Raw genomic sequence first — 27,959 nt, 5'->3', positions numbered from 1 at the left:
AGATGGATGGATGAATGGAGGGAGGGGGAGAGGGAGAGAGGGAGGGATAGATAGATAGATAGATAGATAGATAGATAGATAGATAGATAGATAGATAGACCATAATGTGTGTTATGGACAAGAAATAAGTGAATAATGGAAATGATATTTTCATGTGGATCTCAGATGCCATACAGTGTTGTTTTGGGCTATTATTATCTCGCAGCCGATCCACCATTGTGTCCACTCTGACTGAGCATTATCCTTACCGCCCTCTTGTTCTCGAGGTAGGTGGTGTTTTATGTGCTGCAGCAGCAACACGCCGAGAGGTGAATGAGTGAGAGCTAAGAGCAGCAAACGTGAGAAGAAGCATGAGGTGATGGAGGAGAGCCCCCTGGATACCAGGGTAGCTTCAGCTGGACGGTAGTCGTGAGCGTGAGTGTGTGTGTGATGAAGGTGAAGGAGATCCCCCTGTTTCCGCTCTCAGCCATTCACTTATTCCGGTGAAAATTGAGATTCTCATCACACCCATAATAGGTGGCCACAGCATTCACGCTGGACACATTAATATTTCATGACACTCAGTCTACCATATGAGTTGCCAGCGAGAGTGACATGGTAGATAATGATGAGTGAGAAACAGGCTTTTGTTTGGACAGCTGTTGGCCCCGACGCTCGGCGCCCTACAATGCACCACGAGAGGGTGACTGTCTTTAACCCCACTTAGCTCCTCTGCTGGTGATTTGGAGCAAACAATAATCGTGGCTGTTGGTGGTGTCCCACGATGGACAGCACCCAGGAGACAGGTTTTGAATGCTGTTTTTAATTTAGGCCGCCGGAGATCCCCAGGTGCTGCAGGGCACCTTGTTTCTTCATCTCCGATTTTGCTGTTTTTGCTGCTTTACAGACACCTGTGGTCCAGATGTAGCTGGACACCTGAGTGTGGTAGAAGTCAAGACTCGTGGAGCCAAATATTACTAAGAATAAAAATACTTAGTCATCAGTATTTGGCATGATGGGAGTTGGAAAGTGCACGGTGGATTCAGCTGGAATGAAAAATCACAAGTTCAGATGGCGGCGAGAGGCTCCAGCTCCGACTGATCCTGGCGTCTTGTCCAGTGCTGAAGCTAAATCTCTACATTTGCACATGTATCTGATCCACCGTCACCCCTATATGAGAAGCCCATGAAAAATTCCTCTCCAACGGGAGCATCGTTGTGACCCAGTTTGAGATTCACTGATATAAATATACCAATATCAAATATTAAAGCAAATTTGTTTTGATTCAGGATTAGCATAAACATGACATGTCATTAATCTCTCATCTCCAGGCGCCGAGCTCTTTCATATTTATCTATAAATGTATTATGGATTCTCCCATGCATCTATCCAGGCTGCTTCACACAGACGATGGAAAACGGTGGTGTTTATTGGACTTCCTAAAAGGCAACAGCATCCTCGCTGCCTCTCTGTTCAGTAGCCTTGTCACCTCCCCAGAACACTGTAACATCCTCCGCTTTGGTCTCCCTCCTCAAACCCTCCTGGTGCTGGTTCTCACGTCGCCCTCACTGGCTCCTGATTAAACAACAAATTTCCCACGAACTTCTCCCATACGCTTGTCCACCTCAGTGCGATGGGGACTAGAGCCTTGAGCAGAACTGAATTGATGCTCTTATCATTTCCAATGTTTTGATGTGTCAGATGGCTAACCTTCTTCAGATGGATACTTTTAAGAAATCCCACTGTGAAAAAACAAATGTTTGTTCCCCTCCTTCACAACATCGAAGATGGCCGACCAATACCAAACCTTACTCAGTCATTTCTGTTGCTTCAGTTGAATGAGAATACAAGGTTCCCCTCTTGACGTTGTGCCGTGATCATGCTTCCCAACACCTCCCACTTCAGTCACCAACATTTCCCACTGGAGCCTCGCGATGAGTCATCAGAAAAAGAAGCCCCCCTCCTGCCCCTCAAGCTGATTTACTTAGGTGGAAAGATGTTGTTATTTGTTCTGATGCCGGGAAGTGTCTGAGCTGCAGCGTCCGTGTCTTTGTTGCCGCTTTTGGCCCGGCAATAGATGAACACACAGGCGAGGCGCTTTGCTCTGACACTTCGCCTCCTCCACTGACCCCGCACATTGGAATGCATGAGCCATAATGTTCTCCGAACAAGATAGGGGCCCGTTTTGAGGAGAGGGGACTGGCAATTTCCATTGGGGAAAATGGTCAAATCTGGCTAAGCCAATGAAGAGCCCACCCCAGGGCCCGGGGTCATTAGTCTTATAGAAGCGTCTGAATGTGCGGCACTTCCAATTTGGACATTCAACACGCTTTGGGCTTTTATCAGAGACAAGGACAAACAGATGTCCCGGCACCAGAGCCAACATACGGGCTTCCACTTCTTTTGCCCTGAATGGATCCCGTCAATCTTGGTTGAAGTGTAGGAACCCAAATCCCTACTGCTGCATTGCCCTTCCCTTTTCTTTCACGACTGGTTTGATGATGGGATTGTTCTGGTGTCACCAGTGAACGGGTGAATATGAAGCCTGATTATTCGCTGCTGTGAATATTCCAATGTTGCCAGTTAAACAGGCCTCTTTTTTCTCTGTGACGATGCATCACCTGTTTGTTTTTTTTGTACTAAATAGAACTATTAAATAAAAATACAATGGTAAACATGAGGTTCATGAAAATATTATCTGACTGTTACAATTCAAAGTAAACAATCTTTTTAAATGAACAAAGCAGCGACGCCTTCATGAGGTTTCGTGACACCGTATTGAAGGGTAGATGAGGCTTCATGAAACAGTGTCCTCATTTCCAGAGCCCACCAGATGGCGCCGTTGGCTGTCAAATGTTTGGACTTGAACAAGTAATTCAATGAAACCTCACATCATTTCTAAACCATTACCACCATCTAATGGCTTCTGAAAATTGGGACACATTCATAACCCCTACTGTTCCATAATTCCTCATCCTTTCATCGTGAAATGAATGGATACCTTCGTCACAAAAACTTTTTTTTAATTCACTATGTTAAACTGAAGGTCCTTTAGGAGGCTGGAGACGCTCATGTGCAGTGCTTTTTTAGAAAAATAGTAGTTTATTTTAGTTGTTTTTTACAACCCTTCTCCGTCTGTGCAGCCAACAGCTTTCCTTCGCCTCCAGAACAAGTTTAATGGGAGGGGCAACAGGTCAGCTCAAAAGGGCACGACCAACCCAAACAACAATATATTTGCAAGGATGAAAAATCTCTCTTGTTTCTCGTAAGATGACGTTATTTCACTGGGGTGACAGGTCACAGTGGACCAATGCCACACAAGCGCTGTGTAAAATGCAATTTTAAACAATTATTCCTTATTAAAATATTATTTTTTGCATTTAACCAAGCACATCATAAGCAATATTAAATATAACATTTAATGCCCCCATGCACCGACACTCCTCAAACCTAGTGACGTGGTTTATTTTGGAGTTCAAACCCAAAAAATGAACTTTTTGTGTCTGCCTATTTCGTTTTCCTGTTAAAAAAGTGACTTCACTTGTTTCCTGATTCTGGATTGTCTCATGTGAACATGTGAAGAAGAAGTAAGAAAAGCTATCTTGAGCCACACACATCCATGTTTGTCCAAAGTACATCAAGAAGCTACAGCTTCGACCGCGAGTCTCTGGGCTGAACATCATTCTGAGAGACTAAAATGCTCAATTTTGTGGCTGTTTTCTAGCTTGCCTGAACTCCAGATAAGTTGACATCAACACATCAGCAGCAATCACCAGATAGTTTGGGAAACAAGCCCCAGATCAGCTTGTTCAGTGCCGCAGGGCACTCACCACGCTTGTTCCATTGTGGGCTCAGCCGCCGCCTCGGAGGCAACATCAGTGGCTGTCCAGGTATGAGGCTGATTTTCAAAGTAATGACAGTCCAGCGGGAAGCGGAGGAAGTATGTGGAGCGGAGGGAATTACCAGTGTCTGGAGAGAACAGCAGGAGGGGACGCTGTAAAGCCGCACATGAGGCCGGCGAGCCTCCGCACCACACAGGGGTTAGTCCAATAAACAGTGGCTCACCCGCAGCAGGCATGTTAAAAAGCTCATGAACAATGAGGAGCATCCAAGCTCCCCATCTGGACTGGCTGTCAACAGCAGCGCAAGACGGAGGCGCCGCAGGGGAAGAGCCATAAAGAATATTGATGGGCTTGTTGGCCAGCCGCGACGCAAATCTCTGCGCCGCGCAAACTCAATTGAGACTTGACTGCCGCGCCACTGACCCACGGAGCTCCGGCTCCCGCTTTATTTCCCTTATCTTAGTGTCAAAGTCTTGAATTGGTTCTGCTCGAGGAAATAGTTTTTTTAGGGCACTATCAGTCAGCGGCGGCTCCAAATCACTTTGGTGCTCATCTTCAGCGCTCAGTCTTCACATATCATGTTACTGTTGGTGTCTGTGATCTGCCGTGTGCCGGGCCTTATCAGCTGTGTGCACACACCTCCCACCACTCCCCCACTATCTGTGTCATCAGATCCAACCGGGTCACGGCGCTGAGCTACTAAACACAGTGTTAGCTTGATGAGACCCGTCTTCTTTCATCCATCTTCTTCCCATCTCCTTCCTGCTTAGCAAGTCAAAGCGTTAGGATTATTTTACCACATGAGAGATGATCAATGTGTTTTATTTAGCGCTCGAGTGACTGAATATTTCAAGGGAAAGATCTTCCCCCACTTAGAGCGACAAGTGAGCTTGGCTGATGGCACCAATTTCTGCCGATCTAAACCTCGGCACAGTACGAGCTGGACAGAATTCTCCGGCAGCTGAAATGGGTTTCAACACGGAAGAGACCTGCAAATTAGGTCGACGTCCTCCAATACTTTACGCATCATTTTCCCTTCACTGGTCTTGTTGAACTCGCTCTGCCGTGGACTTGGCGTCGCTCACAATGACTGAACGTTAAAACACATCTTAGGAAACAGAAGCTTCAGATTCACGTGTTAATGTACAGGTGTTATTACGCGGAGCGTGGGAGGTGACATGTTGAGGCGACAAGTCGCAGCTTCAGCTCATTTCAAGCGACACTTCTCAGCTGATGTTTTGTTGCATTAAACAGTGAAGACAAAATTCTTGGGCGACAAGTCCTGCTGCTTGAACCAATCAGAGCATGGCTGTTGTGGTGATGTAGGCGGAGAAGGAAAATCCAACCACAGGAGGAAGTGAGATGAAGAGAAGTTATGAAGAGAAGAGTACTTTTCCAAAGTAGAGAAAGGGCAACCATTCTGCCTCTTTGATCCGTCATCCTATACTGACGCCAAGGGCCTTCTGCGTTGCATGTTACATGTTTTCAATTGAAGCACATGTTCCAGATTCCGCTGCATATCCTGACGCCGTGGGCAGCGAGGCACGTGAAAGAAAGGTGAGCCATGAGGTGGCGCTACTTTCATGGCGCTACATGTGTCGGGCACGATCAGAGCTCACTGGTGAAAGAATCTGCAGACAGAGAACGTGAATGTGGAAGTCACTCTGTCTGTCTGAACGGCTCACCAAGGTCAGTGAGAGCGACAGACGGAGCGCTGTCTGACGATAACGAAAGGCACAAACGTGCTTACGGGAAGTGACCGGCGGGTGCGATTGACTATTGCGCGGCGATCAATGGTGTAGTTGATGCTGCGTCGGAGAGAAATGCTCTTTCAAGTTTTATCACCTTGCTCTATGAAAAGCCATTTTCTGGGCTTTTATGACCGATGTGTCTGTCGCATTTGTGCTGAACCCTCGGTGTTACGTTTCACAGCCATCGTTTAATGGGAGAAGTGATAAGAAAATAAATAGAGCTGTGATTTATTTTCTGTGCTGCAAAGTGAAGGCAGCGTTTGGGGCAATTACTGCTGTAAAACAGTCGGGCTGAGACATTTAGGACGCGGCTAATTGGCGAAAGATGGGCTCTGGACGCCTTTCAACTGTCTGCTGAAAACCACGGGTCCAGAAGATGTGGGGGTCAGAAGGTCAAGGCAGCATGGCTGCAGCAGAGGGAAGTCAAGGTCCCGCTGAACGATCAAATACTAACAAGCAAAAACTCTGGAGTTGGCAAAGTCGGAACATTGTAGAGGGAAAGATGGAGATCAATATGGAATCAGGGCCAAGACATGATGTCATCCCTGGAACTGGAAGAACGCGAGAGCTCAACTACTCCCTAGTTAAACATCGCCAATAACATCCTGTGGAACAAGCAAGATATCACGCTGTGGATTGAGTTAAACGTCGCCAATAACATCCTGTGGAACAAGCAAGACGTCTCACTGTGGATCGAGTTAAACATCGCCAATAACATCCTGTGGAACAAGCAAGATATCACGCTGTGGATTGAGTTAAACATCGCCAATAACATCCTGTGGAACAAGCAAGATGTCTCGCAGTGGATCGAGTTAAACGTCGCCAATAACATCCTGTGGAACAAGCAAGATGTCTCGCTGTGGATCGAGTTAAACATCGCCAATAACATCCTGTGGAACAAGCAAGACGTCTCGCTGTGGATCAAGTTAAACATCGCCAATAACATCCTGTGGAACAAGCAAGATATCACGCCGTGGATCGAGTTAAACATCGCCAATAACATCCTGTGGAACAAGCAAGATGTCACGCTGTGGATCGAGTTAAACGTCGCCAATAACATCCTGTGGAACAAGCAAGATATCACGCTGTGGATCGAGTTAAACATCGCCAATAACATCCTGTGGAACAAGCAAGATGTCTCGCAGTGGATCGAGTTAAACGTCGCCAATAACATCCTGTGGAACAAGCAAGATGTCTCGCTGTGGATCGAGTTAAACATCGCCAATAACATCCTGTGGAACAAGCAAGATGTCACGCCGTGGATCGAGTTATACGTCGCCAATAACATCCTGTGGAACAAGCAAGATGTCACGCCGTGGATCGAGTTAAACATCGCCAATAACATCCTGTGGAACAAGCAAGATATCACGCTGTGGTTCGAGTTAAACGTCGCCAATAACATCCTGTGGAACAAGCAAGATGCCTCGCTGTGGATCTAGTTAAACATCGTCAATAACATCCTGTGGAACAAGCTCGGCTCATCGTCACCTGCCAGTCTGAATCTCACAGGTGATGTGCTTGCCACATTCATCCATCCATCCATCCGTCGTCGCCCTCGACGCTCCCAGGCCAGCGTAGAGATATAATCTCTCCACCTGGTCCTGGGTCGACCCCTCGGTCTCCTCACAACTGGACGTGTCTGGAACACCTCCAAAGGGAGGCGTCCAGAGTGCATCCTGATGAGATACCCGAACCACCTCAGGTGACTCCTCTCAATGTGGAGAAGCAGCGGCTCTACGCCGAGCCTCTCCCGAGTGACAGAACTTCTCACCCTATCTCTAAGGGAGATGCCTGCCACCCTTCGGAGAAAACCCATTTCAGCTGCTTGTATCCGGGACCTTGTTCTCTCGGTCATGACCCAAAGCTCATGACCATAGGTGAGGGTCGGGACGAAGATTGATCGGTATATAGAGAGCTTCGCCTTCTGGCTCAGCTCAAAGGGATTGCAATACCACCCCTGTTGCCCCAATTTGCCGACCAATCTCCAAATCCCTAATCCCCTCACATGAGAACAACACCCCGAGATACTTAAACTTCTCCACTTGAGGCAAGATCTCAGTCCCAACCTGGAGAGAGCAATCCATCCGTTTCCGGTTGAGAAACATGGTCTCGGACTTCGAGGTGCTGATCCTCATCCCAGCTTGCCACATTCATGAGGCTGGCAAATCCGCTGCCGACCCAGGTGGATGGCTTGTCTGTGCTAGTTGAGTATGCAACTCCAGCACTTCCGTCTGTTCCTTGTGGCGACCACATTCCTCTCTCTTCAGATGTCTTCCCACTTTTTGGTGTTTTTGTCTGGGCTCTATGGTGATGTTTCTTTGCAAGCTCAGCGAAAACTAAATCTTTTTACCTTGTTTTATCGTGGGTGCGAGCACTTTCTCTGGATGAAAAATGGATCCTCATGGACTGAGGTCATCGCCCTCAACGGTTTTGGCCTCGATGCTTGATTTGCTGTCTCGAGTGAATGGAGTGATTCATCCTGCAGTGCATCAACCGAGCGTTTTCCCACCAAGCCCACAGCAGAGCATCCCTCTGTGTCCTGACAGGCCAGTGATTATGAGATTTGTTTCTGAAGATCCTGCGACTGCGAATGTTCCAACCTGCAAATCGTAGGATGGCAGGGGAAGTTCCCACCTTCCTCGCTTCTGACTGGCTAGAATGACTCTCCTCCCCCAACCCTAGTAGATGAGGCATCATGAAACCTGGTTTAGAAATGATGTGATTTCCCACTGAAAACCAGGGCACTGTTTCATGAAACCTCATCCACCCTTCAATACTGTGTCATGAAACATCATCCACCCATCACTCTCGAACCCTAACCACTCCCAGTATCTAGGCTAGTGTTTCTCCCGACTCCACTTTCAGAGCAGCAATTGTCAGAGCGAACATAACTGCTGAGTCCTTATCAGCAACAGCTTTGATGCCCCACATGGACGAGGCACTTCCAGCTCATAGCGAGGGGCCCGGAGAGATGTCTCATAGTGATATTGCTCCCTTCCAAGGACACCATTTGAAACTGCTGAAGACACTGCAACGGCACGCTGCTGTCGTTAATCCCCCTCATGACAGGACCCCCTGAGAGCCCCATCCCTCGCAGAGGTTGACTCGAACACCGCAACAATGGAGGGCAACTATCCCTCAGGATCCAGAAAATAGAAAAAAACGCAGATGATCTGCACAGTAATTTCACAATTTTATTCAGTATCCATCCGACTCCTCCCTTTTCTGATGCCTCTGGTGGGATTTATAACTTTAAAGCTCATGGAAAAAAAAAAAAAAACAACTTTTTGAGGTCAACGATGTGCCAGGAGCAGCTCAGAGCGATGGCACTGAGCTCCTTCGACAGAGGAGTCCGAAGGTCTTTGGGTTTAGAAAACTTAGAGGCTTCACTTGTCCGGAAGCAGCCGTATGAAAAAGTTGCTCTGCACTCAGAAATTGCTGATTTACTTGCTTTTATTTTTCTGACATCCAAATAATGTTACACAGTTTTGTAGAGGCAGCCGTGGTTTTAACTGGGTTGGTGCCCCAGAGCCCTCAGTGGGTCTTCAAATATGCCTTATATAGAAACTTCGTCTCCAGAATTTTGTTCTGCCTTCAATTACATTGAGACTGGCGAAAGGTGAGTGGTAAAAGCCTGCGATGGCTGAATAAATTACAATGGAGCCTTTTCAAGTTTCCTCCAGTTCCGCTGTAACCAGTAGTGAGGGACTGATGAGGCGTCATGAAACAGTGTCCTGGTCTTCAGAACTCAGTAGGTGCCGCACTCGGTTTAAATATGATGAAGAGTTTCATTGATGGTGAAGTAAATGAATTTATTGCAGAGCAGACAGCACCACCTTGTGGCCTCTGAAAATGAGGCTGCTGTTTCATGAAGCCTCAGTAGTAACCAGTGGCAAGCTAGTGAAGTCAACAACCTTTCACATTACTGATTTTTTCAAAACATTTTTACGGTACCCCAAATGCTATTAGAACTTGACAATTGTTTTCTTTCAAATGTACAGTTTTTGACCTCCTGCCTTGGTGATAAAAGTTACATTTTGATTCAAAATCTGAATTTAACACTTAAACTTTTAACACTCACTTGAAAGTTGTTCCGCACAAATGGCCCCTCTGTATCTCGCAGAACTGAGGTCCCTAATAAGCCAAGCAGCTTGAAACGTGGCGCTTAAAGTGAAACAGGTTTTTAAAATTTTCGGTATGATTGTGTGTGCCCACGTCCGAGTCCCGTTCTCTGGTCAGTGGTCCCAGAAACGCTGTATCTTCAAGGTGACAAAAGGCCGCGACAATAGCTGTGCATCCAGTCCGTACGCCTGCGACCCAGATTCAGATTCTTCGCCAAAAGAAGACAAGCGGAGTTTTTGTCATGGGTGACCTACAAAACGAGGCGAGCCTGATGAATTCTTCAGAAATGAAAAGAAAGCGCCCTATCAGACCTGTTTAACATACCGTCCTGGGACTCCGGTTGTAGTTGTACTCATTGAATATTTACAGCTTTGACACAGCAGACGGTGGCTGTCGCTTCATTATTCAGTTTGTTTGTTGTCAGGTTATCAGACGGATGCTTGTGTTATCTATTCACAGCCTGAAACACCCGCTGATGTCGAGCAAATCTCTCCTTGCACGGGAGAAAAGGCCGACATGTTGGTCTGCTGTTGAATAACTCACGGCTGCAGACTCTGTCAAAACAAGCTCTCCACGTCGCGCCTTCGCAGATAAGTGCTGCCTGAGCTGCAGTTTTCCCATTTATCTCCAACCTGCCATATGGCGGACTCTCAGCAAAGGTGAACTCCGCCGACGATTACGTTTGTCAGCACGGGGTCCTGGCAGAGCCGCTCACGATGGCACCATCTCCTCTTTAAACCAGCTAAAAATACACATGAATCAGTTGCATTTCATGCTAATGCAAGTCAGTGGTGTCTTCAGATTCCTGGCACGCCGTGCCGGTGCGAGGCATCTATGGGTTCGTGCTGACTGGACCATCCTGCTTCTACTCTTATCTTGATCCTCTCTTCCCCCCTTTGTGTGAATCAAATACGTTCTGTTGATGTATTCAGGGATTAAAGCGCGAGCGGCAGCATTTAAGGACACGCAGGGAAAACGCACCCTCTGTCAAGGACAGAGTTGTTGAAGTCTGAACGCCAGAGAGGAACATGCTCAACTCTGCATTAAGGAGGAGTGTTAAATCTCCGGATAGCGGCGTGCACAGCGCTGGCATCCGTTTATGAGATACGTGCTGTAATGAGATCGTCCTATTACCATTGAGCAGATTTATATTTGTGAGCTGTTTGGGAGCCATCAAGCAAGACGCCCGAATCCACCCGAGCAGCTCCACGGGGGCCATTGTTCAGACGCGGGAGGTAATAATGGCCTCCTCTGCATTTCATTATTCACACAGTGATTCATCTCTTCGTATCTGCGCAAATGATGCGGTAATGTGACTTCAGCGAGCAGACGCACCAGAGTTGTGCTTGAAGAAGAACATGAATGTCAGCCACGCACAGAAGGGAGAGAAAATTGAAATGAAAAAAATAGAAATGAGATCAGATTCATTTTCTAAAGTCCATATTTTGGGATTAGATCCCCACAGCTTCCTCTGTCCCGAGAGGCCGACGCCTTGCATGCCTTTGCCCTTGTGGCACCAAGGATCATGGGCCACAGCAGGCAGCGCTTACTGTCTCTTCAGCTTAAATCATAAACCACATTGAATGACTTCTGGGACAAAACGACTGCCCTGTAGCTCTGATGTTTCCGTCGCTTTGCTAATTCTTGGCAGGGTTTTTTCTAATCAGTGGAGATCTGTGTTTCATTTTCCAGGAGGTTCAAAGCATCAATCTTTCGCTCCTGGACATCCGTGTTATCTCTTGTCCAAGATCTGTTGCCTATTATGAGCAGCAGACTCATGTTGTCAGAGGGATGGACAGAAACGCACAAAGGATTGGGGATGAAGTTGTACTCATTTGTAGACAGCACAGTGATGGCAACCGTCACCCGGAGGAGGGTCTCCCTCACCTCTCCCTCAAGGTCGACCGATATAATGTCACAGAGACATTGGTGGTTGTTCAGCGTGACTTCATTTTGGACACATTGATGGCCACTGTCAGCTCTTGTTGGACCCATCTCAACATAGTATTTGAGATTCTCACTCCTAAGGTGTCACATATCGACTAGTCGGGTCTGGCATTTCAATGAGGGATGGTGATCAGTATCAGCTGGGATCAGTATCAGGTCTGATCCAGGCTGAAACGACCCGATCAGGTATCAGATTTTTTTTTCCCAGAACAGAACCGATCTGATCCTGAAGCTCAAGCTCATCTTCTATTTCACTTTGCCTTACATGCTGTAATGTCTTTTTGGTTTTAGAATGCGTCAAACTGAGTGCAAAGCCTTGTATTTTTGTCTGCTTGCTTAATTATTTTGATGTCTCTGTTGCAATTTTATTACATTAAAAGCTTTGTGTTCAAAATTTTACATTGAACAATTCAATTAACATTATGAAGAACCTTTTTGAGTGACAAGTAGAAGTGTCACAAAACAGTGCAATGATTTGCAGAGGCCACTAGATGGCAGTGTTTTCTGTCTGGACTTGAACAACTAATTCAATGAAACCTCACATCATTTCTAAACCGCCATCTAGTGCCCTCTGCCCTTGTCCCTGGAGGTGGCGCTGTTGTACCAGACAGTGATCGAGGAGGTGAGGATGGACTGGATGATGGCCGTGTAGAAGTCCACCAGCAACTTCGTCGGCAGTCGTAGTTTTCGTAGCTGCCTCAAGAAGAACATTCTCTGCTGGGCCTTCCTGATGGTTGGCTCCCATTTGAGGTCCTCAGTGATGGTGGTTCCTAGGAAGCAGAAGGAGTCCACAATAGGCATGGGTGAAACGGCCAACATGAGAGGAGACAGAGGAGCTGTGACTCTCCTGAAGTCCATGATCATCTCCACTGTGTTCTGAGGTTGTTGTGGCTGCACCAGGACACCAGCCGCTCCACCTTCCTCCTGTAAGCCGACTCCTCTCCATCTGAGATGAGCCCGATGTGGCACGGCAGATATCAAGCATACATCGAGCTGTGTGTGTAGTAAATCACAACTTTACAACTGAAGCTGACAAACTCAATTCAACTGTTCAGGCTGTCTTATAATACAGCTCAGAATAATTCCAGGCTGAGGTCATGAAAGTGCTCGGGTGACTTTTGTCGCGCGGCATCAATGATCAAATTGTCAAACGATCCCCCATTGGCTCATGCATTCATCTAATCCCCGAACAACGACATCATACAGCCCAGCACCCCAGACGGCAACGCACCTAATCACATTTGAAATGGACCCCGAATGGATCTTTTAAGGCGCTCCAGCTCGCCTCCAAGTGAGGTTGAAAACTTCAAGTGTTTTGCGAGCGCTCCTTCACAACGGGGTCATTTAGATCACTCGCACCGAATGTGTGCGTGCCAACAGGTTCCGCCTGGTAAAGTTGGGCTCAGCACGCAGACAAGCAGCTTTGTTGCGCTCTTAGAAGCTAACCATTGAGCAAGACCGAGTGTAGGAGTAACAAAGAAGCTGCAGTCAGACTGTATCGAGTCCATGTCGACAGTGCCAACATCCCAGTGCCAGGGCCATGGGGCGCCGCCGGAGGAAGTCCAACCAGAGGGGATGGCGCTCTGTTTTCTCAGGGTCCAACTCGTCGTCATTCCCAGAGCATCGGAACGGATTAGATGCAAACCAAGTGGAGAGAGGCCTATAAATATATTTCTCTGACTTGTTGCAACTTACTTCTCTTCATCTATTTTGGATTCTGGGGGAGTTTGGCCAGCGCCAGCACAAAGCCTGCTTTGGTCCCTGGGGGTTTGTCTTGTTCAGAGGTCCATGTGGAGAGCAGCCAGCCTTCAAAGTGAGAAAGCCAACCATCCGCCCAGAACTAAAACCTTTGCAGCAACTCAAGGCAATTTTCTGGCTATTTTGTCGATTTAAATCGCTAGTTTGTGCTGTTTGGACACAGCAGTCAGAGGGTATCAGTGTCTGTGGGATGAAAATGTGTGGAGGCAATTTGGACGGATGGAGCGAAAGATGCTTCACCTGTGAGGATCATCAGTTACGCACACAAGCAGCATGTGGAGGAGCCATCATGGAAGCGCTGCCTGCACAGTCGGATGTTGCTGTCATTCACATGTGAAATACACAACCATCTCATCGTCTGCCTGTGTGATTTGGAGCCAGCAGTCTAATGTCTTCCCAATGATCCTAACCATTCTTTGGAAACCATTATTAGTATCGTTGTGTTATTTTTCCCCAGGGTCCATGTGCTTGTCGAGTCATCACAAAATTCATATCATATCGCATGAAGGTGAGGTGGACAGCTTGGAGTTAGCTGGAGGGACGGTTGCATCACGTTCTCACTGCCGTGGCCTAATATATTGACGTTAGCAACGTGGACTTTCGTGTCCTATACTGACGTTGAAGTCAGCCTTTACTCCTTTGAAACACCTTTATGTCGCTGAAGGCTGCCGCTGGCGTCAGTATAGGACGCCCAAGACCACTTTCCTAATGCCGCTATAGCACGCCATGGGAGTGAGGACGTGTTGGGTGAACTTGTGAATTTATGAAATTGAAGTTTTTGATGGCAAGTTTTGTATCTCAAGATGATATTTGAGGGCAGCTTTTCCACCAACAGAGATGCGTCTGGCAGTGAGACGTGATGACAGTTAGCTTCAGCTCCTGTGGCGCCAGTCCGTCCGTGCAAATGTAATGGAGAAGGGATTTATGGCGATGGTAATGTGTTCTGTATGGCCTTCGTGTGAGAGCGTACAGTACATGTCAGCATGAGCTCGCAGAAGTACTCACAGTACACTGGGTGAGTGCTGTGAGCGTGATGGACCCTGTTAGAGTCATGACCTTTACTCCCACTGACCTGTACCCGCCACTCAGGACACGTCTCCTACTCTACAGATATGGCACCCAAATCTGGTGCCAGCTATCCAGCTATGTTTTACTGGCACCAGACCATAGGAACATTGATCGTGCTCCGGTGCTCCACCACAGAAGTTTCAATCCCAAACACCCAGACAGTTACCTTTCTCGTACCCTTTACAGAAGCCAAGGAAGTCACTGGGAGGAAAACCTTTCTGTCAGCGTTTCTGACAAATCCAGCAGAGCAATTACATAAAGTCAGGGCTGCAGCAAGACGGGAAACCTGGGTCGGATCTCTACGCGCCGTGAGAAGACCGCAGCTGGTGACAGTTGTGACAGGTGGAAACGTAGACTTGCTCGTTCACTTGTCTTCTCTCAAAGCTGCGGCGCCTGACGGAAGCTTGATAATGAACTCTCAGAACTCCAGTGTTCACCATGTCATTGTTAATGATCTGTGGGTTGGTTTTCCACTGTGTCTCTGCTCGGCACAATCCAACCTTTCATTCACATCCGCATGGAGAAAACCTCTGGCCCTGAGAACACCATCACTGACTCATGCTCTGCAGATGGCAGCACAGCTGTGGAGCAGGGCCGACCACGCTGCTGGTGCTTCACTCTTGTTTGGGGAGCGGCACTTCATCAAATGTTATCCACCAGTGTGATGCACGTGAGCGTGTGATCGTGGCAACGGTGGGTGTAGAGAATGAGAATGAAGGAAGAAAACAGGTGAACAGAAAAAACTAAAAGAAACTAGGGAACTGAAGGGAGGACAATGTTTGGTCTGTAGGTAGTTTTATATCCAAAGTTTTTGAAACAAATTAATAGCGATTCAACAAATATTCATTGGTGGAAGAGTTTGAGTTGGAAAAAGGCCCAAGTTGAAGTTTGGAAACAAAATGTTTTGAATTTCATTTCCTTTTACGTTGTTTGAATGTCAGTGTTTTTGGAATCTTGTTGTTGGTGACTATACTCTACTATATATGTGACTGCGACGCATTGGTTTTTGTGAGTTTTGCACTCAGTCCCAGCCATAATTGCAGTGGCGATCATAAAAGTAGCGTAGTAGCTCTTTGAGTTTGCAGCCTCTGTTGTGGCCCAGTCTCACTCAGAGCTGTGTAATACCTGCGTTTATCCACAGCAGGAAATGTAGCCTCTGAAATTGTGGAATGGCGAGGTCTCATTTCTGAATAGCCTAACGCTGGCACACTATAGGTCACATGACCAACGCTGGTCTCCTCCGCCCCAACAAAGAACACGGTGGCAGTTGCATCTATTTTTGGTGGCAATAGTCATTTTTGTTTTTTCAGCCAAGCATTTTCACTTTGGTGCATCCTAACAAAGACATTGTCTTCTGCAAATGATCCTCATTCATTGTCAAGTGTGTCAAACTTTGCACAAAATAAAAGGCATTTTCTACATCTTCAACTGTTGGACACATAACCCTTTCCCCAGCCTCTCCGCTGAAACCCAACCATCCAAAACAGACAAACCAGGACTCTGAACCAAACTGAAACCCATTTAAAATGAATTCATTTTAATGAGGTTTTAACCCTCAAACCAGGGCTTCTTAACCTTTCTGATCTTGGGGCCCAACTTTCCCAGAGCAAATGCTCCCAGGTCAAGTAATAGAACTGATTCATGACTCTTGATTTCATTTGTGATCAATAACCATATTTAATCTACTGAAACGACATGAAACCATGTGATCACCGCAAAGATATTTATTTGTCATGGAAAAGTCCAACCAGCTGCAGAACCAGGTGCAGGTCATATTCATCAAATTTACTAAAAAAAAAAAAAAACAAAACAAAAGAAAAAAAAATACACTTGATACAAACTGTTGGGAAAATTGGAAAAACAGAATAAAATTCAGAATAAAATAAATATGATCAAACTGTGTCTGAATATCATAACATAAAAATAATAGATTTTAAGTCCAAAGAAGTCTAAATGAAAGTATCGTGATAAAATGTTATTAATTTTCAATACTACTTCAACAGGTGCTTTCATGAACAGTGTTTCCTGGTGGGGGCGCCATCACTTTCTTCATCATTGTTTCTTCTCAAGAACTTCTCCATAGTTGGTCACTATCACAGATGTGCAGCTGTCAAGTCAGTTCAGTGACTCCCTACTGCCACCATACATGGCTCATGGATTAAAAGTGAGCATCTTGTGAGCCTCATGGCCCAAAGGTGTAAAACAAAAAGAAACTTGGCGGCCCTCTAGAAGGCCCCGGTCCTATGGTTAAGAATCACTGCTCTAAACCTTGTGAGGACAGGCCAAAATGTCCTCACAAGAAGGTGGTTTGTCAATACTTGGTCCTCACAAATATGGCGTAGCATGCTCACAAACACTGCCCCTATTGTTTGGTCTGAGTTATGTCTAATACATATGTTGCCGGGTGTACTTTCCTGTAGACCATGCAACATAAGACCTGAATATATTTGTGGCGTTCGTCCTGCCCCATGCCAGCTGAAGCAAATGCACAGAGGCACTTGATGCACAGCAATGGATCTGACAGAAAAGACTCCAGTCCTTGTCAACATTTTAAACACGATTGCTGGTAACGGCAGGGTGTTTGCTTGGAGTTGCAAACTCAGCGCTGCTTTCCAGTAGACCTTTTAATGTAATCCAATCCCTGGGTGTGTAGTGAAAGAAAAATCAAGTTAAGGGACGCCAGAGAACTCTGTGGGTGTCGGAAAATCTGCGCAGGAATGCTGAGCGGCCACTTTGCAGGTAACAGGGGAGTCTCAGACGGTCGGGCTTTTACGGGCGGCTCACAGATGGTTGAGCCATACACCCGTATTAATCTGTCAGCTCGGGTTGTGATCTTCACAGAAAGAGGAGGGGAACTGCTGCCCTGCAGGTGTTACGGGGTTGTGTGCCGTAACCTTCCCAACACGGACAGTGAAAGCAGCTCCATTATAAGGGTCGTCCCAAAAGGACCAGCCGTGCTTATGTCATGCTGCTATTCAGGTCAGCGCCGCTCAAAGTCATGTTTTTTTTTTAAATGGAAAAGGCAACTTCCAAAAGTGTCAAACCGTCTGCACTCCCTGGTGAGTGTGTGTGTAGGTGTGTGTGTGTGTGTGTGTGCAGTGGCATCTGAGACAAGGACACGACCTAATTCAGAGTGAAGGTAACAGGTGTGTGCAGAATATTTTAGCTGACTGAGGTCCAAAACAAAACCAAAAGTTGCCTGTCATAACTCCGTTGTGAGAGGGTTACACAACTCTATTTTGTGTTAGAATTCTGTCATGATATAAGAGGTCCAAAGAGAGAGGGTTATGAATGTGGCGGCCTTGTCAGCCAGCAGCTGTTTTCTGGATGTACGATGATGTGTGGGAGAGAGCAGCGCCGGAAGAGGTGATGAATTCTGCACCAGACGTGGAGGTGTGCAGGGTTTGACAAACACAGTTGTAGTCACCAGGCGGAGAAGTGCGACTGTGAGGTGAGATGCCGGGGTCAGGTGGTTGGAGCGTGGAGATGGAAATGACCGCGCCAGGTTTTTTCTTCTCTTGATAAGGAACGTAACAAAGTGAGCCGTCGAAGATGAAGATCATGTTTTACCTGGAGCTCCAGGAAGATCTGTAAAGTAAAACAAGTAGCAGCTGAAAAGACACAGCACACGCGTCTGAAACAAGGTGAATCCATTTTCCCTTCTTCTCCACGATGCTCATAAATCATTGGACATGGAGCGACTCGGGAAGAGGCATCGATTGAGCTGTGAATATGAACCGCATTGATTTAACTATCAATAAACTGGACTGGATTTACATTCAGAATGTGCTCAGTTCTTGTTTGGCTTCGATTCAAACTGTCTCAGCTCCTTAGTACAAGATATGTGTCGCCCAGGTGTTGATGTTTCTACCTTCATTCCCATCATAGTAAATGTGTGTGTGTGTGAGCATCACTCCATTTGTCCAATTATGCACCTTTATTTGGAGTTGTTAAGTTAATGTGCGTTTTGTTTGCATTACATTCTTTACAGGCCCTTTACAACAACACATTAAACACACTGGCAAGTACTGTTACTTAGGTATTCTAGATTAGCTGCTTTAAGTTGTGTTTAAGTGCGTGTCACTCACCATGTGGCCCCCAGATCAAAGGCAAAACCTGGTGATGTCCATATGAGGCTTCATGAAACAGTGTCCTGATGTTCAGAGGCCACCAGATGGCGCTGTCTGCTGCAAAATGCTTGGACTTGAACAACTCATTCAATGAAACCTCACATCATTTCTAAACCAAGAGCTCCACCTAGTGGCCTCTGAAAATGAGAACACTGTTTCATCAACCCTGCAACACTGTCTCACCTCATCTACCCAACACTAGAAAAACCAAAGCAAAACACCACCGGTTTTATCATCTCAGTGATGCCTTCAGGGATCTGGAAACTTGGGGTTGGTTGGGCCGTGATCATGGTAGCCGGAGATGTATTTCTTTCTTCATAGAACTGGATGTCACTAGGACCCGGTGAGATTCATTTTCATGCTGAAGTGAAGTGAGAGAGTGATGGAAAAGTCTTGGTTGAGAGATAGAGTCCAGGTAGGCAGGATGTCATGTGACAGCTGGCAGAGTGGTGTGCCAGGTTATGTTTGTCTGAGATTTATTTACTTATATTTTGGTAAATATTATGCTTTTCAGGGGGCAACTTTGTAAATAAACACTTCCTTTCAACAAGAGAATTATGTCTGGTGACCCTAACCACGGACCATCATCATATTTCTGAACCTTTCATCCAAGTCAATAATGCACTTGGAAGATATGTCCAGTTACACAACAATGAAAAGTAGTAGTGTTTTCTTTTTTCCACTGGGATATAACTTCCAACTTCCATTGCATTTATAGCAAAATGTGGTCATATTCTGCAGACATTTTGGGCAAAATTGAAAGAAACTGAACTTTTCAATGTGCTTCTCAGGTTTCAGCAACAGCTCGGCGACTGGACTTGAACCGTGATCAGTGTCCCAGCGTGTCGACATGGGGATGAAAAGCATCCTCCGAGGCTGCTTCACCGCCGCCTTGGTCCTCCAGCTCTGCAGCGCCGGCCTGGTGAAGAAGGTGATCCGTCACCGCAGAGAGGCGCTGATGCCCAAAAAGACACAGGAGAACTTGACCCTGCCCAATCCGGACCAACCCGTTGTGTTCAACCACGTCTACAACATCAACGTCCCCACCACTTCCCTGTGCTCCGTTGACCTTGACTCGCCCGGCGCCACCGAGCTCAAGCATCACGACGGCCCAGTGGACATGCAGAACACGGAGCATATGGAACATACTGTGGATGGAGACAATCAGATCGTGTTCACCCACCGCATCAACATCCCTAAGCAGGCATGCGGCTGTGACAACCATTTGCCGGACATCAAGGACATCCTGAACAGGCTGGAGATGCTGGAGTCTGAGCTGTCCAGTCTGAGAGAGCAGTGTGCGAGCGGGGCCGGGTGCTGCGGAGCTCAGGTTACAGGTGGGTGCCTCCCACAACAGAGGACTTGCCCAAAATTCAATTTAGTTCTTGCAAGTCATTCAGTTCTTGCAAATGGATCTAAGACGCCATCCGAGATGACAAAACATCATTTGGTGTGCAACTGGAAATATGGGCTGAGCTGAGCTGTTCTACTGCAACAGCCCTCACAGTTTTAACACAGGATGCCACCCCAATATTGGAGTGGTTGCAGCAACCTGGAAAACACATGACGCTGTAACATAAATGAAATGTTCTATTTTTTCAACCCTAATTCAACCCTAACCCTGACCACGAGGCTGAACTTGACCCCGCTTCATTTCACCCCACAAATCTTGGGACTGGTCCTTGTGGCTGACCCCTCCTTCTCTTTCTGGAGGGGGATAGTGGGTGCATGGAACTTACCCTCGACTGGCCTGTGCACTTGCAGTCGGCGGAACCGCATTTGAAACAGACCGCTAACTTCCCCCTGTTTGTCTTTCAGGTGAAGTGTCCACAAAACCCTACTGCAATGGCCGTGGTAACTGGAGTGCAGAGACATGCGCTTGTGTATGTGAGCCTGGCTGGAAGGGTCCCAACTGTACGGAGCCAGAATGTCCCAACGATTGCCAAGACCAAGGCCGCTGCATCGACGGGAAATGTGAATGCTTCGAGGGCTTTGGTGGCGACGACTGCGGGGTGGAGCTGTGCCTGCTCGACTGCGGCGACTATGGCCACTGCGTGGAGGGGTCTTGCATGTGTGAGGAGGGTTTCATTGGTGAAGACTGCTCGCAGACAAACTGCCTCAACAACTGCCTGGGCCGCGGGCGCTGCATCGATGACGAGTGTGTTTGCGCCGAGCCTTGGACTGGCTTCGACTGTTCCGAGCTCATCTGTCCGAATGACTGCTACGACCGAGGCCGGTGTATCAATGGTACCTGCTACTGCGACGACGGCTTCACAGGCGAAGACTGCGGTGAGCTGACGTGTCCTGGAAACTGCAACAACCGAGGCATGTGTGTCAACGGCCAATGTGTGTGTCAAACGGGCTACAGCGGGGAGGACTGCTCAAAGCTCACATGCCCAGGCAACTGCAATGAAAGAGGCCACTGCTTCAATGGAAAGTGTATCTGTGATCCGGGATTCGAGGGTGAAGACTGCTCTGTGCTGTCGTGCCCGGAAAACTGCAGCAACAGGGGACAGTGCATCAATGGAGAGTGTGTATGCAATGAAGGATACCAAGGTGAGGACTGTGGTGCGCTCTCCTGCCCCAACAACTGCCATGACCGCGGTCAGTGTGTCGACGGACAGTGCTTGTGCGACAAAGGCTTCGCTGGTGAGGACTGTAGCATCAAGACCTGCCCTAAAGACTGTCTGGGACGAGGGCACTGCATCAACGGCAAGTGCGCCTGTTTTGTGGGCTTCACCGGCAAAGATTGCGGAGAGCTGACCTGCCCGAACAACTGCCAGGATCGTGGCCATTGTGTCAATGGACTATGTGTTTGCCACAAGGGCTTCACTGGAGAGGACTGCAGTGAAAAGACGTGCCCCAAGAATTGCCTTGACAGAGGCTTTTGCAACGATGGGGAATGTGTGTGCTACGAAGGGTTCACGGGACCCGACTGTTCCATACTGACGTGCCCGGCTGACTGTCTAAACCAGGGACGCTGTGAGAATGGAGTGTGTGTCTGTGACGAAGGCTTCACCGGGGAGGACTGCTCTGAAGGTAAGACAGGTGTCTTTCCAGCTATTCGATAAGACAAGAGCTTTGAAAACCAAACCTCGATTCTGGTGCGTTTGATAAGGTTATGGTTAATCCTTGATCAATCAATAAGGATTGTTCCATAAGACCAAAGACCACTTTGGTGGGTTTCTCTTTAAGTTCTCCTTGGAAACAAACACAGGGAGGAAAGATGGTTTGGACAGGTGTAGAGGAGAGACAGGCAACATGTTGGACGAGGAATGAGAAATGCAAGTGCATGTGATAAAGGAGGACAAGAAGAGGACAGGTAAAGAAAGATCAAGATGGATTCAGGAGGTGGAGGCTGACTTGGCATTCCCTGATGGGAATTGGTGAAACACAAAGAAGATACATTCCTGTGTCTTCGTCACTCGTGGCTCGCTCACCTTCCTCTTGACTGTCTGTGTCTTTATTCAATTTTCATTTGTCAATGTCAGAGCAGTCACTGTACCCAATTACTGCACACTACTGTAGTGCCCTTCGCAAAGCTTCCCCTCGAGTGCCCATCTGTTTTCAGCGTCCTCTAGACACTTTCATGGGTTATCTGGATCCCGAAAGGGACAGCCATATATTTGGTCCTGAAGTTCATTTTTAACTAAAGTTGGTAGCACAAGAACATATCTAAATATACATTTATGTATGAAACACTTGACTCCCAACAACTCAACTTATGGACAAATATTATGTCCCAAAGACGATCACCTTTATGTACTAAAATGTACCTGTCCTTCTCAAGTGATGTTACCGCCAGTGATCACATGTTTCAGTGCGTTCGTTACATTAGTATTGTCGTTCTTCCACATTTCCACCAGGGGGAGCAGCCCAGAGTAGAAAGTTTATGACAACAAAAAATTCCAAAACCAACATGGCGACTGTGGAGTCAGCAGTGATCCTGTAGCTCTGGCACAAAAGAGGAAACAGATGCAGCGTTGTAGGAGGAGGTGGTCGGTGAGGAGGTGAAATATATGGCCACTGGAGGACGGAGAGTTTCCATCATTGTTATTGGCTTCTTCCTGTCTCATTTATGGCTATGTATCGGGAAACACTGCCCCCCATGGTTCCCGGTGGTACTGCTCCGTTTGATCCCTATCCGTAAGCTTACAGAGAAATACAGAGAAAGTGGACGCAGAGCACAAACAGAAGGCTCGTTCATAGAAGGAGTTCATATCCGTGCGTAATGTTGAGCATAAATGGGACTTAAAATCAAAGTCAGTAAGGCCATATAAAACTTTAATTAATCATGAACAGACTGCAAAGGTAGGGAAAGGTAAAGCCTAATATTACAATGGAATTTGACTTGATAATGTGGTCGGTTTGGGGAATATGAGGCCTGACACATAAAGACAGTCATTAGTAGAGTGAGGGACCAATGGGATGAATGAACTAAAGAGAAGTTTGGAGGCAGCTGAGACACCTGTCGTGAGAAGAAGACGCCACAGTGCGTCACATTTGTCAGGGGTTTGCATCCTTATCAGCTATGTGAGGTCGTGGTGTTCTGCAAAGGCTGTAACAGTGTGTAATTCTCCCCATGTTTTTGTGAATTGAACGAGTCATTTTTCTGTCCCAGAAGTTGATGGCATTTTTTCATTTGAATAGTGAAAAGATCATTCGTTCCTCCCACTCTTTATCATGAGGTGGCTTTATGACCCCAAGGCTTTTCAAACAAAAGATTCATTTGTACCTTCTTTGTAGTGTCACCACCCAAAGACCTGACTGTGGTGGAAGTCTCACCCGAGACAGTGGACCTCACCTGGGACAATGAGATGCGTGTGACAGAGTACCTGATCACCTACGTTCCGACTGCCGTCGGCGGCCTTGAGCTGGACGTACGTGTTCCTGGAGACCAGAAGATGGCGACGATCCGAGAGCTTGAGCCCGGAGTGGAGTACCTGATCAGTGTCTATGCGGTTCTCAATAACAAGAGAAGCATCCCAGTCAGCGCTCGGATCGCAACACGTAGGCGACACAGACGTGACCTTGAATCAATGACGCCTTGAACAACGTACTCATTCTGTCAATTGATTTGGATTCCAGATCTCCCTGAGCCTGAGGGACTTAAGTTCAAGGCGGTGAGAGAGACTTCTGTAGAGGTGGAGTGGGATCCACTGGACATTCCCTTCGATGGCTGGAACCTCATCTTCAGGAACACAGTGAGTCCTGTGGCCCCTCATGTCGATGTGCATGAGAAGAAGGTCTAACTGCAGACCCTCATGAACAGTCTTTATTTTGACTCAGCCCATTGAAGCCATAGTTTCAGTTGTAGCCCTAAAGACATTTAATAAAAAAGAAGAGCAAGTGCGGAAAATACTTTCACCCAGCAACACCGCAGAAGCTCGACTGCTGCTTTGTTCAACAACCTATTTCTCTAATTGAGTATTTCCTTGGGCCTCTGCTAACGTTGCTCTTTAGATCACCTTAAATCTGTGAAGCAGATCCTTGTCAGAGCTTGAGTTCGGACACCACCCAGGCAGCCATTTTCTCCACCATTGGTTCCACACATGACGTCAGGGTACGTCTTTGTGGTGATGGCTGTGTTTCCCTCTGTTGGCAGAAAGAGGAGGATGGTGAGATTCTTAATTCCCTTGGCCGTCCGGAGACCACCTTTGAGCAGTCGGGCCTGGGACCGGGCCAGGAGTATGAGGTCAAGCTGGAAGTGGTGAAGAACAAGACGCGTGGGCCGCCAGCTTCGAAGAACATCTTCACCAGTGAGTATTCTGGCCAGTTTGAGCTATGCTCACCGCTTTCTCTGCTCCTGACCTGAAAAAGTGTTTCGACCTTTTAGCAGTGTTTAGGAATCAGGCTTATTGGAACCACTTTGTGCCTATGACTCAAGGCTGAGGACGACCGTGACCCTAAGTCACGCACAAACAACACATCCTCACTCCCATTGTGAGGACGTCAACACCAAACCGTGTCATGCCGTGTCCCACGTATAAACAATTAACACATAAATCTGGATATTGTGTTGTAAAATCACTTGTGTTATCCATCAAACATAACTGACCATATTAACCAAAGTTGTATGAAACCAGTCAACATGATCGGAAGAATGGTAAAGACTGTGTTATATGAGGGGGATGCTGGTGAGTTTGGTGGGGACACAAAGGTAATATGGTCGAAAACCTGACTGAAAACTGGCACAAAATACTTGCTTATCTGCTCGCTTCATCTCGGATTGGCATGGATGCTCATCATAAGGATTGTCAGAAGCCAAGTGAGGTTGACTTGGTTGAGGTTTCAGAACGTGACAGAAATATTATCTCCTGTTGTGCAGGAACGCTGCGAGCCGCTCTTCAACATAAACTCCTATTTCTAATTGTCATCACGTATGAGTGGCGATCCACGGCGAACTCCTGATGAACTTCTCCCGCAATTTTTTACCGACTCATTAAACTCCATAGATAAGGAAGCGGCCTCCTCATTAAAGCATATGATAAGAAGTTTCTCCCAGTGGATAAATGGACTCACCCTGCGGCCCACAGGACTGAAACTCAGCGCCACTGAGGGATTAGCCTATTAGCTCTCCTCCTCACGTTGTTGTGATTTAGCAGGCGCAGTGAAAAGAGCTATGGATTTTTGGCGCTGTTGACATTTTATGGGCTGCTGCTGTAGCTGGTGCTGAAAAAGACTCACTCGGCGGTGGGTTGCGGTCCTCTGAATCCATCATCATCAAATGTCGGAGTCTAGCTGCAGGGGAGATTAGCAGCCAGCTCTCTTTGTGTTAACGCATTTCTTTTTCCTCTTGTTGAAATTGCTAAACGTCTATTTTCTTAAAGGGCTGTCTCGACACTCGACCCCTGGGACGCTTTCGTTTCAGTAACCTAGATTCAACAGGCGTATTGAGCTCCTCATTCAACTCTAATTTAATAACCGCCATCGGCTGAAGCTTAATCCGCCACGTGTTGATGGAGTCAAAATGTCTTTAATATGGAGGAATGTTTGCTATGTGTTTTAGGATTCATTAAACATAACTGATCTTTTCCCCCCGCTTATTAAATATGTAAAACCAGTTAATCATTATTTTTGTATTTATGTTTTGGGGTTTTTTCTGGATTATTATTGCCCTACATGTATTCTATCAATGTAATTTGCAATGAGTTTGGTCGGACACAGGTGGCAGTAGCATCACCAAGCCTTGACCGTGCTCGCTGGAGGTGCAGAGTACAGATTGTGCGTGAGGAAAGCAACTGGTGGTTGTGGTCTTCAGTGCTTGGCTCAAGGCGTCTTCAAACTGGTCCTCAAAGTGCCAGGCTGGTGCCGGTTTCTGATGCAAGCAGTTCAGATCCGCAGCTGAACCGGTGTCTCAAGACTGTAGTCAGAAGATTGTCGGTCTGATGCTTCTTGTTTCAGCTGACACCCGGTAAGTTAAACTATATGTGGTTGGACCCCAGCACTGCACTGCAAGCAAGGAACCTAACCCTGGCAGTGTTGTTTCAGTTTGTTTCAGTTTGGTCCCTAATAATTGTTGACTAAAACAATAACCTCCCCTATCCACGAGTGACCTGCTGTGATGCATTATTTTTATTTCCTGTTCCATGCTCTCACTTCCTGGATGGGACTTAGCTTGTTTATTATTGCGCATTAATATGTTTTTGTATCAAATGGACCCTGAGTTGTATCCCATTTTCAATCTTCCAGTCAGAGAAGTGACCCTAAAGACTCCCAAAGTTGACCTACTTTCAATGGAAACGACGGTAGCCTCACATCAAAGTGGCGCAATGCTAAAAGCATTTTCATTCAAGATCATATCAAGTCTGAGGGATTTGCATGGCGTATCAGTGGAAGCAGGCAGCTAAACACTGGTGCTGAATATATGTATAGACATATATGTGCAAGCTTCAGAAGGATCTGCAGCTTGAGGACATCTGTCTGAAGAGATGTGGTGAATGCTAATGCAGTCAATCCATGAACTGCATGATGTTTCAGCAGGTGTGTCTCTTAACGTCAAGGATCAAACCTTAAGCTTCAGTGCACAGAGGAAAGGCGTTTTGAAGTCTGGCGCTTTTTAAATCCCAGTATCCCAGTCATGTACTGCGTTGCTTTGCACGGTGATCCGGTCATGTTGGAGCAATATATGACGTCATGATGAATGAAGGCTTTTGCTACCTTCACCACTGACTTGAGAGCGTTTGTCTACCTCTCTTTGACACCACTGCTACAAGAGCTATTAATTTCCAGACTATAAGCTGCTACAGTTTCTCGCGGCCTGAACCCTTATACAAGGATGAATGAAACCGATGACATCACCGTTGTTCTATTGACCTTAAAGCATTGAAAATGCACTGTTTCGCATGCGTGTCTGCGGCTCTGCCCACAGAGTCGATCTCCTGACGGAGCGGAGGCGAGAAGCAGCAGCTGAGAGCAGCTGTGGTGTTGGAACTTGGGACACATTTGGAGGTTTAATGTCAATAAAAGACAGGAGTTGGTGATTCCAGTGTGATTCATGAGTCAGTGGAGGCAGTTTTCCAAACTAGTTTACAAGTCATCCTCATGAATTTTAAAGCCTTTCTACATTGCAGACAGCACCACTGCACCCGCGGCTTATAGTCTGATGTAGCTCATGGATGAACAAGATCTGTTTTCCTTCTTACATTTAGTTGTTGAGGCTAATTTTCTGGTGCACTTTATCGTCTGTAATCTACGGTAATAACAATATGACATTTTGGAGTCACCTGATTGTTTCAGTTGATGAGTCCCACTCACAGTTCAACTCAAAATGCAAGACTCACTCAGCATTCTATCCATATTTCGGCTTGCTTTGCTCCACCTTTGGTGGTTGACTAGTGATGCCTCTGAAATATACATCCGTTCCGTCGCCCTATATGAGGTTGTGAACCTCTTCTCCATGGTATTATCTGTGCGAGGAGACCAGGTGCGCTTGTGTCAACACGCCTTGCAATATGGACCGCATAATTCCTGCTGCTCACTCTGATATTGCCACTTATTTCTCTGCCTTGCTGTGCAAACCTGTGGGATTAGTATCCAGCAAGGGTTAATAATGTTTATTCAGCCCCAGCGGCTGGGCCACCTCGCCCCCCCAACACCACCCCACCCACCCCAGTGAGTCAGTCAAGCAGCCAGACCTCCCTGGAGAATTGCATCATGACACAAGTGACACGCTAGAAACCTCCTCCAGCCAGATCTGTGTCGGGCTCAGATGCAGATGCTCTGTTTTATCACTCCGCCGCAGAAGCCTGACTTTGCTGAAGTTGCTTGAGTGTGACAAATCAATTTGGGCACTGCTGAACAGGCGTCCTTCATGCTGTGGAAATCGCTAAATAGTTTGAATCTCCTCATAAATAAATGCT

The 27,959-nt window shown here is 46.9% G+C and overlaps 1 protein-coding gene across 5 annotated transcripts in view; it reads left to right on the top strand.

The window, feature by feature from the left end:
* The window catches only part of tncb (tenascin Cb), an 81,373-nt gene that overhangs the window by 35,122 nt on the left and 18,292 nt on the right, over positions 1-27,959 (top strand). For all 5 annotated transcript variants that reach the window (XM_053870396.1, XM_053870394.1, XM_053870397.1 and 2 more), the window contains 5 exons: positions 19,389-19,934; positions 20,416-21,636; positions 23,344-23,607; positions 23,686-23,801; positions 24,203-24,356. In XM_053870396.1, the coding sequence (XP_053726371.1) occupies positions 19,448-19,934; positions 20,416-21,636; positions 23,344-23,607; positions 23,686-23,801; positions 24,203-24,356 (2,242 nt within the window). In that variant the 5' untranslated portion in view covers positions 19,389-19,447. The remainder of the gene's footprint in view (positions 1-19,388; positions 19,935-20,415; positions 21,637-23,343; positions 23,608-23,685; positions 23,802-24,202; positions 24,357-27,959) is intronic.

This window comes from Synchiropus splendidus, chromosome 7, assembly GCF_027744825.2.
Source record: "Synchiropus splendidus isolate RoL2022-P1 chromosome 7, RoL_Sspl_1.0, whole genome shotgun sequence".
NCBI lineage: Eukaryota > Metazoa > Chordata > Actinopteri > Syngnathiformes > Callionymidae > Synchiropus > Synchiropus splendidus.
This window is presented reverse-complemented; position numbering and strand designations above follow the sequence as displayed.